The 11,934-nt window shown below is 45.6% G+C and overlaps 2 protein-coding genes across 3 annotated transcripts in view; one reads left to right on the forward strand and one right to left on the reverse strand.

The window, feature by feature from the left end:
* LAMC2 (laminin subunit gamma 2) overlaps window positions 1-5,253 on the forward strand; it is a 56,302-nt gene extending 51,049 nt beyond the window's left edge. Inside the window, exons 22-24 of the mRNA XM_059412741.1 lie at window positions 571-729; window positions 822-921; window positions 3,505-5,253. Coding sequence (XP_059268724.1) covers window positions 571-729; window positions 822-921; window positions 3,505-3,758 — 513 coding nt within the window. The 3' untranslated portion in view covers window positions 3,759-5,253. The remainder of the gene's footprint in view (window positions 1-570; window positions 730-821; window positions 922-3,504) is intronic.
* Window positions 5,254-8,015: 2,762 nt separating this feature from the next.
* NMNAT2 (nicotinamide nucleotide adenylyltransferase 2) overlaps window positions 8,016-11,934 on the reverse strand; it is a 153,892-nt gene continuing 149,973 nt past the window's right edge. For both annotated transcript variants that reach the window (XM_059412742.1, XM_059412743.1), the window contains exon 12: window positions 8,016-11,619. The gene's annotated coding sequence lies outside the window, so the exon portion shown is untranslated. The remainder of the gene's footprint in view (window positions 11,620-11,934) is intronic.

Below are 11,934 nucleotides of genomic sequence, written 5' to 3' on the forward strand. Positions count from 1 at the left end.
ATTTGCAAGAATGATTTCTAATTTTAAGTCCCTTGAGGGTAGAGACCAATTTCATGTGGCTCTCTTTATATAGCTTCTGGCACAGAGACACCTGCAATTTGATGTTTCGTAACAGCTTATGGGTGTAAAGGTATTGATAAACTTTGTCCTAATTAAAAGAAAAGTGACAGCTGTAGCCCATTCCTTCTCTGCACCTTGAACTCAGCTGTCTCTCAAGGATCCTAGAAAAGTTGCTTCAAAAGACTGTGGCAGCAAAGAACTACGACAGGAAGTGATGTGACTTTCTCACCCTGTGGGTTTTCCCAAATTGTTTTTATGGCATTCACTTTTTGATAAGCGTTGACCTGAGAGGAAATCAGCGTCTCACTGCTGATGCTCCTAGTCCCCACAGACATACCCCCACTTAATTCGTTGGAAGCAGAGCTTGGGCACGGGTGTGTCTCTGAGTCTGACTCTTGTTCGTCTAAATTACTGGCTACAGCTGTTTATTTTTTCCTCTCTTTGTCCCTGGGATGTTTTTGTGCCTCACCCCTCGCTCTCCTCCCGTCCTGGCTCCCTTTCTTTTCCCAGGAGATAGGAAGTCTGAACTTGGAAGCCAATGTGACAGCAGATGGAGCCTTGGCCATGGAGAAGGGACTGGCCACTCTGAAGGGTGAGGTGAGGGATGTGGACGGAGAGCTGGCGAGGAAGGAGCAAGAGTTTGACCTGGATACAGACGCAGTGCAGATGGTCAGTTCCCATCGTTCTCACGGGAGATTCTTTTAAACCTGCCAACATGAGAGACACCCTTTCAAGACTGCCTTGTATTTCTTTTTCTTTAGGTAATTACAGAAGCCCAAAGAGTTGACAACAGAGCCAAGAATGCTGGAGCTACGATCCAAGACACCCTCAACTCACTGGACAGCATCCTACACTTGATAAGTATGTGGGCTATGCCTAAGCTTCCAGCTGTGCTCCTAGCCCCGCTGAGCAGAAGCCATAGGGTACCCACAAGGGTATCGGAAATTTGCTTTATTTCTGGGCCCAGATGCTTCAGGCACACAACGTCACATTTTCTGGACTCGATTTTACCATCTAAAGATGGGTCACTGAGTACCTATTGCTCTTGGAGGTGAAGGTCTGTAGCTCAGAGATCTGGGTGCATTTAGGGAAGGTGCCTTGAAGCGCAAAGAGGTTGACCATGTCTCGCCCACCCCACAGCAGACTGTGGAGGAAGTATTCAACCTTCACAGCTCAAGAGAAGACGGGACAGTCTGACAGGCCTGCTAAGGGTTCTGACCTTGTTCCTGGGAAGCTCGTGGGCGGTTGTGGGCAGAGAAGTAACATCATCGCTGTCGTCTGCAGAAAGGCCACGAAGTGGAGGGTGGGAGTGCGTGGAGGAGCCTTGGTTAGGCAAAAGGTGGGGCGAAAGGGGGAGAGGTGGGAAGGAATGGAGGAGGCGCGTGACAGAGCCTGAGCCCTGAGGCGGTGGGGGTGGGGCGTGGGGTGGGGGCAGATTCTCCCACAGCCTGTGAAGTCCAGAGTTACTTGCTGGTTCTGCTGTTTATCCCCAGCCAGCAGTTATACCTTGTTACAACCAGTTGTGGGAACTTGACCTGCCTGGTTAGGAGCCCAGAAGAAATGTAAAGGTTGTAGGTACCTGAGATACTGCAAAATTTTCAGACAAAATAGATTTGATGGCACAGGGCAGCCAGAATTCAGTTTTACAGAACCCCTCCCCTGGTGGGGGGGGGGGGGAACGTGATGAGGATTAACAGGCTGGATGAGGGTTTGCCATCAGTTTTACCCATCCAGAAGACAGAGCTGAAGGCAGACGCTAAACAACTGAGCCCCCCAGGCACCGCCAGCTGAAGGACTTCAAAATCTGATTTTTCTGTGGAGTACCGTCCTCACTCACCTCGGGAGATAACACTGTTTTGTTAAACTGATGACTCTGCTTTGTGGTCCAATAAGCCCCAAAGAGTAAAGACCCTCTAAGGGTTAAAAAAAACAACAACCAAAAAAAAAAAAAAAAAAAAAAAAAAAAAAAAAAAACCCAAACCCTACTCCCCAGTGGAGATTTTAGCAGCGTTGTTTCGGTTCTGAAAAAAGTAATGAAACCAATAGGGCCTTTCAAGAGAAGCTGCGAGTGTGGGGAGTGGTTGGTGGGAATTGTGAAACATTTACCAGGCATCCGGGGCTCTGCCAGGTGTTCTCTGGTGTAATATCACTTACACCTTTGAAGGGTCTTTTGAGATGGGCTTTATTTATTTATTTTACTATTATTATTTTATCTCACGGAGCTGTCCACTGAGGCTCAGAGAGGTTGATCATGTCCCAGGAATCACATAGTAAACTGTGGAGGTGGGATTCGAAGTGAGATCCTTTGTGGCCAGTGCTCCTGCCCTTTCTGTGAGCAGCTTGGGCTGCCCCTCCGTGGACATGGTTGTTGTGTTCCCAAACTTCCTTAACTTTCTCGGCATGGCACAGACCGCCGCCTGCTGGTTCCGCCCTGCTCCTCGGAGAAGGACCAGTGCTCTGGATCTCCCTTTTTGTTATGCTGCTGTTCCTCCTGTTGCACCCTGGAGTCCTGAGCCCGTCACCATGGCGTCACCCCAGGCTCCATAAAGCCGGGCGGGCCAGTGCGATCACTGCAGCTCAGATGTGGAGGCAGCCTGACCTTGAGTTTGAATTGACCAAAGGTCACACAGGCCCTATTCACATCATACAGGTCTGGCCAGGGGCCCTTCATGCTGACGTTAGTTTTAGATTGTGTGTGGGTAAAACATACCTGTACAAATACGACTGCATTTCATATGGGAAATAAACGAGCATCTAGCTGGATTCCCACGGACTCAGGCCAGAATGAAGTCTCGTATCATTTCCAAACAGCTGGAATCTATCCTCCAAGTAGCAAAGCATACCTTGGCCTCTAGAAACCCAAAAGCCCAACCAGTCTCTAAAGGTCTTCTAATGGAAAATAGCAAGATATTTCCTGAGGGTAGTTCGGTAAACATCGTTGGGAGTTGGTCTTGCTCTCAGGGTGAGCTGTACTGGGCAGACACCTTGGACGGTGTTCAGTCTCCTGTGACCTTCAGCCTTCATCCTTTCAGAGCATGAACAGTGGGTACCGATGTGAAAGGAGAAATCCAAGCTTCCTGTTTCTTAACTATAGAGCTCAGAGGCTTGAACTGGGCTGTTCGTAACTTGTAACTAGGCTAGCACTCTCAGAATATTTTCTATATTATTCCCGATGCAAAATAAGTCTTTTTTTAAAATTTATTTTATTTTAGATTGAAGTTTTTTATTTTAAGTAAACTCCACACCACCTTTGGGGCTTGAACTCACAACCCTGAGATCAACAGTCACATGCTTCACCACCTGATCTAGGCAGATGCCCCTAGAAAAGCATGACATATGGTTTTCTCCGGGCCCACCACTTAAGGGTCTAGAGGGCCCACGCGTGTTCTAGGAGATCTAACCACAGCCCTTCTATGTTATCTCCTTTCTCATGCCCTCAAATAGGTCAGCCTGGCAGTGTGGATGAAGAGAAGTTGACCTTACTGGAGCAGAAGCTCTTCCGGGCCAAGGCTCAGATCAATAGCCAGCTGAGGCCGTTGATGGCAGAGCTGGAAGAGAGAACCCGTCGGCAGCAGGGCCGCCTCCATGTGCTGGAGATGAGCATAGACGGGATTCTTGCTGACGTGAAGAACCTGGAGAATATCAGAGACAACCTTCCTCCGGGCTGCTACAACACGCAGGCTCTCGAGCAACAGTGAATCTGCTGTAGAGACTGCTCACGGAGGCTTTTGGGATACAGAACTCAAGAGCCACCTCCTGTGGCTAAGGGTGGGATGGAGAGACATTTGAGCATGTTGAATGGGCATGTTCAGGTCCACTGAACCTGACCCCATCCCCGAGAGCTTGGCCAGATCAACGTCTTCTTTCACCAGTGTGATACTGCTTGTTTCCTGATGCTGGGCAGTGGGCAGATAGCAATGGGTATGAGACTGGCCAAGGGCCTGGACCCTGAAGGGTGGACTGGATGGAAGGACAAGCCACACGCCCAGGTGTTTGCCTCAAGAGAGTCTCAGACTGAGTCCTGGAGTACGGACAGGTGCTGCTGGGCTCTAGTTGGCTTATTCTTCAGGTAATGTGACCAGAGGAAATTTTTTTTAACTTTGCCCACCCATACAATTCTTAATGTCTGAGCAGAGAGTGAAGCCCAGTCACACTGTGGCCAGTAAAATAATGTTGACTTATAGTGTCCAGTGCAAGCTTCTTGTTGACTGGAGTTCCTCCCACTTACCACCCAGTGTGTCAACATGTGTTCCACTTTCAAGCTGGAAGAAGTGACTAGTGATGGAGTGAGAGTCTATAAGGCTGGTCCAATTGGACCAATGGTGCCTGCTTGCGTCCTGCCACCTTTGAGTTCTTCTGGGACCTGGAAGTGACATCCTTTCTCTGATGATGCCATGACTCGTTAGAGACTACATTTTTATTAAAGCATTTCTGACCAGCTAAACAAACACTGGGAAGGTACTTACTTTTGGGTTTCAAAGTGATAGATAAATTCAACTTGGGCATTGAAAGAAGTACAATTATATAGAAGAGTTATTAGTCCTAAATCAGTCCCACTTTTCAAACACTAAAAATTGTGTCTATGTGTTTTATTTTCTCACTCTCTCTCCCTATAGCAGAGAATGTTGCAATTCACACTGGAGCTGGGTAGACTCCATCCTCCTCCATCCATCCTTCCTTCCTTCCTTCCTTCCTTCCATCCATCCATCCATCCATCCATCCATCCTTGCAACATGTATTTATTGAGTACCTTCTGTGTGTCAGGCTGGGGTACAGTGGTGACGTAGTCTCTGCCCTCACAGAGTTGATTGCCTAGTAATGAAGACGAACACTAAAAAAATAAATTTAAACGTACAACTCTTGTTCAATAGAAGTGATTTTTATTGCAATAACCCCCTGGTTTGCAACCTCATTTCTCAATAGAACATATGTTGCAAGACACTCCCATGGGGGCAGTTGGGATTTGGCAAAGCCGGGATGGCTCTGGGTTGTGCACACTTCTCATTCCAGCTGTCCCTCCTCCCCTTTCCACACCTGATTGCAACAGACTGTTGAGTCATGACAATACCAATGGGAATTGCAGGAAAAACCAGAAATGATTCCATCCCGGGTTGGAAGATGTTGGTGCAGACTTGCCTTTGTACTTCCTTGGCTTTTTGTGGATTTGTTTTTGAATAAAGAATAATTCTTAGATGCCTGTGGTCAGTTTCTCATTTGTCAAACTTTAAGGTGGAGGTACCAAAGCATTGGAAACTAAAATGCCACAGAAACAGCAATGAGTCCTACCTAGAGTTCACATTTTTTGAACATCTTGTTTTGCCCTTTCCAACCATTAAAGCCTTTATGAGAGTTAATTGGTGCTGTCTCCTAAGCATGAAGAAGGATTTATTTCTGTAACAACCTGAACAGGGTGGGGTTTTAATTAATATTTTTGTCTTTTTTTCTTTGGCTATGAAATTAAGGTGAAATCAGTAGTTTGTGGTACATTGTCATGTTTTTAAATAAATAAAAATCTAATAAATTAAGATCCTGAATTGGCCATCTAGCCAAGTGGCTGAGGAAAAGATTCCATTCCTGTCCACGTTAACCCCACAAATTCTGAGAGGTCTGATCCCTTTGCTTTACCTTCTGTAGAAGTGAATTTATAATCCTGTCTTGGCATACTAAATCATATATCCTATAAATCTCTCACCGTAATTAACGACTAGTGCCCAGGAAATGTGTATTTATTAATTAGGTTAGATTAACTGCTGTTACATAGACCTAAAAATGTACATCACTCAAACACAGTAGACATTTTTCTTGCTCTTGTGATGAATGGGGAGAAGGTCGGTAGGATGACCCTCCACATTCCAGAATGCTTCCATTTACAACGTGTGACTTCTAAGGTTGCCCTGGGAAACATTTCCATTCCAATGAGTGGGAAGGGAAGAAGACACAGAAGTGGGAGACACCTGGAAGATTTTCAGGGGCCAGGCCTGGGAGGAGATGCACGTCACTTTCTCTCACGTTCCATGATCCAGAACCCAGTTTTATGACCACATCTGACTTGCCAGGGGTCTGGGAGATATAGCCCCTTGGTAAGAAGCCATGTCTCAGGGGCAGTCTTACACTTTGAAAGGGAGAATGCGTTAGAATGCGTAACTAGTGATTGGCGTCTGTCTCTGCCAAGTATGAGATTAAGCAGTACATGTTCTAGGGAAGTTGGTGTGGGATTCCATTAGTTAATACCATGTGATCATAAAGGGATTCCTCAATGAGATAAATTGTTAAGGAGGTAATAGACCATCTTCCTTGACAAATGGGAGATGATTTCTGAAAAGAGATGGGAATTGGAAAGTGACTCATGTGACTCCCTTGGTATAGACATGATTCCCTCATTTCTGAGGACCTTACAAATTATCCCTTAGAAGAGAGAAAGGGTGTGTGGCTGAAAACCCACCCAGGACTTGGCCTCTGTTGCTGGTCTTGTCCTGACCCTGTCAAGTTAAGGGAGCTGTCCTCCCTGGTTCTCATCCATATTTCTAATTGGTAGTGAAAACTCTCTGTACTTCTCCCCTGAGAGCTTTCTGATTAATTGTGCTGGTAAGTCATTATGCCTATCATCATCTACTTTGACTCATAGGGATTTCTGTTTGGGGGGAAGGGTAAGGGATGAAACTGCACATAGGCTATGGCTTCTTAGCAGATGTATTTCTGATCTTATCCCAGGATGTGGTTTCTTGTCAGTAGTCTTGGGAGGCCAGAGGAAAGGGGAAGACGATACTCAGTAATGTCCAATGTTTGGAATGAGGCTCAAGGACGGGGATATATTTATTATGTCTTCTTTCAATATTTTTGCAGGGTCATGGTAGCATTGTGGATTCTTGCTGTGGTTCAATTTTGCCACCTGGAAAGTAGAGGTTAGATTTTTTTTTTTTTCTGCTTCCTTTATGGGCTACATGGAGCTTCCTAAGAAACTCCAAGATCTGAAGCTTACTTTTATGGGTCATAAGAGAAGAAATGTGTATGTACATGAATATTAATTCATAGTTAGTACATATATTTTATAAGTTAATGTAAGTTAGCACTAAACCAGTGTTTATGCCCAATTTTAAACAAATTTTCAACATTACATACTCTCAGGACAGAGGAAAAAAGTGTTTAGGTTTGTGGCCAGTATAGCAAACATAAACACAAGTAATCAATTTACAAGGCATATCAAGCATCATTACGGTGGGCCACCAAACCCAGATGGACACACATGAAGCTAACTAATTCCAATCTTAAACAATAACAACAAAATACATAGTAAGAACCAAAATGATTTTTTTTAAAGCACAACTAATCTGACAATCAAGTGACTAAGCCCTAAATGAGGGGTCTACAGGGGAATTGCTATTTTACCTTCTGAATCGTAACTGATACTAGCTAACGACAATCACCATTTGGATCTATACCAGCACACAATGCATGTCACAACTACAAACGAGATAAGAACTAATAGAGCAGAACTGAGAAATTAACAATTATTCTTTTTTTTTTTTTGCTTGTTTACACTATCAAAACGGTGAGTTTAATGATTTTTCTTATTTAGGCTTTTTTATACCAAAAGTGAGTTATACAAGTTTAGTTTTTGCAAGTACATTTTTGTTTCATAAAGAACTAATTTCATTAGGGAGCCAAAGCGAAGCAATAAGAAACCGAAGATTAGGTAGGTTCTAAGACTCATTTTTTTTTTCATTGAAAACTCAGGTGCGGTTCACAAGTTTGCTAATTATTCTTCCCTGCCTACAACCCTTGGGCGTGGCTGTATATGCTTTTATATCACACATGTGGCATCAGATAAGCCAGGCAGAAAATCTGCTCTAAGAACATTTTTGCAACTGTTGGCTCCCGTCAAGTAAGACTATGACAAAAAAGGTGACTAATTCTGCAACTGGCAGAGAAGATTCTGGACAAAGACACAAGACTAGTAGCATTGTCTTATTTATTAATGTAATTCAAACATTTTGCTGATAAAACTTTTGTCCATGACTATCCTAGCAACAAAATTTTACTCATAATATTTCACTATGAAATGGTGTTGCAACTTCAGTGTAGTTTTTATGAATGGAGTGATTTTCATAAAGCAAATCTTACTCTTAAAATGGCAGATTCAGTGACCAAAAGTGATTAAAAAAAAAAAGCTTCCCCCTCCCCATGCTAATCCATGAGACCGTTTGGATCAAACTGAGTTTTGGACCTGGGCAAGATTGAAGAAAAAGAGAGTAGCTCATTCCTAAGTACCTGGAACAGGCGAATAGGACACCCCAAACTGACACAACCAAGAAAGGCCATGAAGAATTGCATTCACCCAGCAGCTCTAGGAAGGTGTAGACTGGATGAATCTGACCGAAAGCGTGTGCTCCTTTACCACAGTGCTATTCCTCGGGTGTCCTAATTGCAGGAGCTACAAAATCAGTCCCTGTTTCTATCCTCCCCCATCTCACCTGTCGGCCTTCCTGTGGTAGCCTTGGGAGAGATCCTGAGCTTTTCGTAGTCTATGGATTTAGTTTTGCGTCACTCTTTTGATGAATGGAATAAAATAACATGCTTTTCTCTCTTAGTCTCCCAAAGTGTGTTTATATCAGTTTGGGAGAGGAGATTGGGTTGTTAAAATACAGTCATGTCTTCCTAAAATTCTCTGCCTTTTGCTGCAGTTTGATGACTGAGTCTCACTTTCTACTTAATTAGAACAGCGAGTTCTTCTATTCTTTCTGAGAAGCTGAAGCACGAGACCAGAGAATGCTGGGGGAGGGTTCTCCACGCGGAGGTGGGAAGAAGAGAGACTCTAGAAGCTCTAGTTCTGGGTTTCAGGCACTTCAATAAGAGACTTTCCTCCCCTGTTCCTATGTACATTCAAGGAAAATAAAAGCAAGAAGGACCCAGAGACTGCCTGGGGGAGGGGATGGCGAATGAGGTACCAGGTAGCAGCACAGAGCTCCCCAGAGGGCCACTCCTCGAGGAGAGTCACTGGCACAAAGGGTTTCCCTCCTGCCTGTTTTTACCCATATCAGACACTTTCTGCAGAGCAAGAGAGATGTTTTTCACTGGTAGGCAGGAAATGAGGCTCCTGACCCCTCTTAACAAGATCATTGCAGCCCATGCCTTTCTCAGAGCCATTCCAGCCTTGAATTGGCCTTTGGAGGAAGAAGGGGGACCCCAAAGGGGAAATCAGGGCTAGAGGGCATCCTCATGTCACCTGGGGCCCTACTTCAGACTCTGAATCTTTCTGGTGCTAGCCTTTGCAAGATCACAGGCACAGTGTCCTGCCCTGGACTGAGGGGGCCTCTGACCTCCCCCCAGCAAATGACGAATGGCACAGTTTGGGGAATGGATAATTCTACCCAAAAGAAAATTCACTTTTTCTTGGATTTAAGGAAAGCTATTTTAATACAATCCCTGTGATCCACCAAGATCAGATCTGCCCCCTTTCATTCCAGACATCTTCTACTGCCCCTGTTCTTTTCCTTCCTGTGCACCATCCTACCCCACACCAGCCACGCACAGCCAGTCCCACAGGTTCCCTCTCATGGGCTGTGGACTAAAGGGGGCCTGACCACAGAGCCCATAAGAATAATGGGGTGCATCAAACAGACAAAAGATGTTTGTTTTCTCTGTTCTGCTCATGTAGATCCTCATAACAAATTAAACCATAGATAAACTTCACATCCTTGAAAATGTTTTCTTTTCTTGGCTTAGGGCTGTTTTGCCCAAAGACTCTTCTGTCTCTTTCTCTCTCTCTTCAGTGTCATCTTGAGCATTTGAGGTCTTTCCTAGCTTCCATAGAGCATCCTTTCTTGGATTCTGAGGGTCACTATTTTGGGATTTCCTCTAAACTGCTGAGATCTCTTGATTTCTGAGCTATAACCTTCCTCCCCATCACACCCCTCGTCCCTCGTCCCTCAAGACTGGCATACGCTATGCGATATAGAGGAGCACCTGGGTGAGACATGATTTAAGAGAAAGATGCCTGGTAAAGGCTGAAAAGAATAGAAACCACTCATTACCTGGTCAGTATCATGGGGAATTGGGGGGACAGAGATCATGTGGTACAAAGTCCTAAGGGTCAGGGAAACAATACCCTTTTGCCAGGCTCTACACTTGCTGTATAAACTTGGACCAGCCATTTAATCCAGAAGATCTCTGCTCCCTCATCTTTTAAAGGAGAATGTTGAATCAACTAATCTCTGAAAGTTTTCTTTTTTTTCATTTAGCTTCCATGGTCCTTAACCAAACACTGAGACCCAAGAATAGGTTCTTCATTTCCTCCCCTGGAGATTATTTCCAAAATCCAAAAGGAATAATACCTTCCTGGATGCTACCTGAACATGTTGTTCTGTTGCATCCAGTTCCTTTCCCTGGAGGCTATGAAGACTGTCACAGACGTGAAATGGGTACTGAAGAATGGTGTCCCTGATGTCAGGTCTCAGCTCACCCCTCCGGGGCCATAACTGATACTAGATTTTGATTAAAGCATCCCGTTGCTTCATTCCATGAAGACAACCAAAATCCCAAGAGCCAGGGACTAGATGAGAGAGAGCATAAGAGGATAATTTCCTTTTGGCTCTCAAAACAGGGCATGAGCGAGACCTGAACAACTAGAACAGTCTGTCAGAACGTTTTGCAGGAGCAGCAGAGGAAGGTAAGAAGTTAGAAAAAGGATGAAACCATCTAGTGGCTCTTAATGCCCTCTCCCCCATGATCTCTGCTCTGTGAACCCACTCCCCTGTCAGACAGATTTCCTCAGGCAGTGACTGTGGTTCTGGGCTCTGCAGGAGATACGACCAGCTCCAGAAACAAGGCCGAGGTACTGCGTCTCAAGAAAAAACTGACCTTGGGCACCACCTGGGTCACTGCACGAAGAGAAGGTGAGAACCATCAATTCCCTTCAGGGCAACAGGCCTCTCTCTCCTTGGTCATCCTGGACTTGCATCATGACAGAAAATGTTCCCAGCCAAACAGGCAAAAAATAATTCCAATTAGCAAAGATCTCTAGGGTTGAGTGAATTCCTAGCATATTTTATTTCTGAAATGCCTGCATTGGTAGGATTTGGCCTTGAATAGGTGATTCTTCTCAGAGGCAGGAACGTGGCCAGGTAGGACCTCCAAGGGCTTAGTGGTGACGTGAAGGATTCTTGGGAACGCTGGGCTGGCAGGGAACCCACTCTGCCATCAGTCACAGCCCGAAGGAGGAAGCGTACAGATGCCACCTGGATATAGGGATGGACTGGCTCTGTGTGATCACAGGGGCTGAGCATCGGACAATGGTCTTCTGAAACTAAGGAAATGGACACAAATTCTTCTGAGAAACCCTACTCTTCCCAGGCCTGCCTTCCAGGTTTTGGAAACTGAAAGCCTCGGTCCTGAGCCTAGTCGGCAGCTGCTGTGTGTGGGGGTGTGTGGGGCGTGAGTGGGCAAGTGGGGGTGCCGGGAAGGTGGAGGTGGTTGGCCTTCTTCACCGGGTGCGGCTCTCACGCGGAGGCTGGCTACGGTGTCCGCGCAAAGGGACGTTACCACCGCAGGAAGGCATCAAGACTACAAACATAAAGAACCACGCACACGGATTTCATCCAAATTCTATGAGGAGTGAACAACAACAAGAACAACAAAACAAAACAAAACAAAAAACAAGAGAAGAAAGGAAAAGAAAGAAAAGAAAGAACAAAATAGCCCTTCGTGGTAAAGGGCATGCTGGGAAGGCGAGAGCCAGAGCCGCCTCCCCAGAGCATGCTGGGAGGACGGGCCCGGAGCCGCGCTCTAGAGCATGCTGGGAGACAGACGCCAGAGCCGCCTCCCCAGAGCATGCTGGGAGACAGACGCCAGAGCCGCCTCCCCAGAGCATGCTGGGAG

Source organism: Mustela nigripes, chromosome 10 (genome assembly GCF_022355385.1).
Source record: "Mustela nigripes isolate SB6536 chromosome 10, MUSNIG.SB6536, whole genome shotgun sequence".
In the NCBI taxonomy this organism is placed as follows: Eukaryota; Metazoa; Chordata; class Mammalia; order Carnivora; family Mustelidae; genus Mustela; species Mustela nigripes.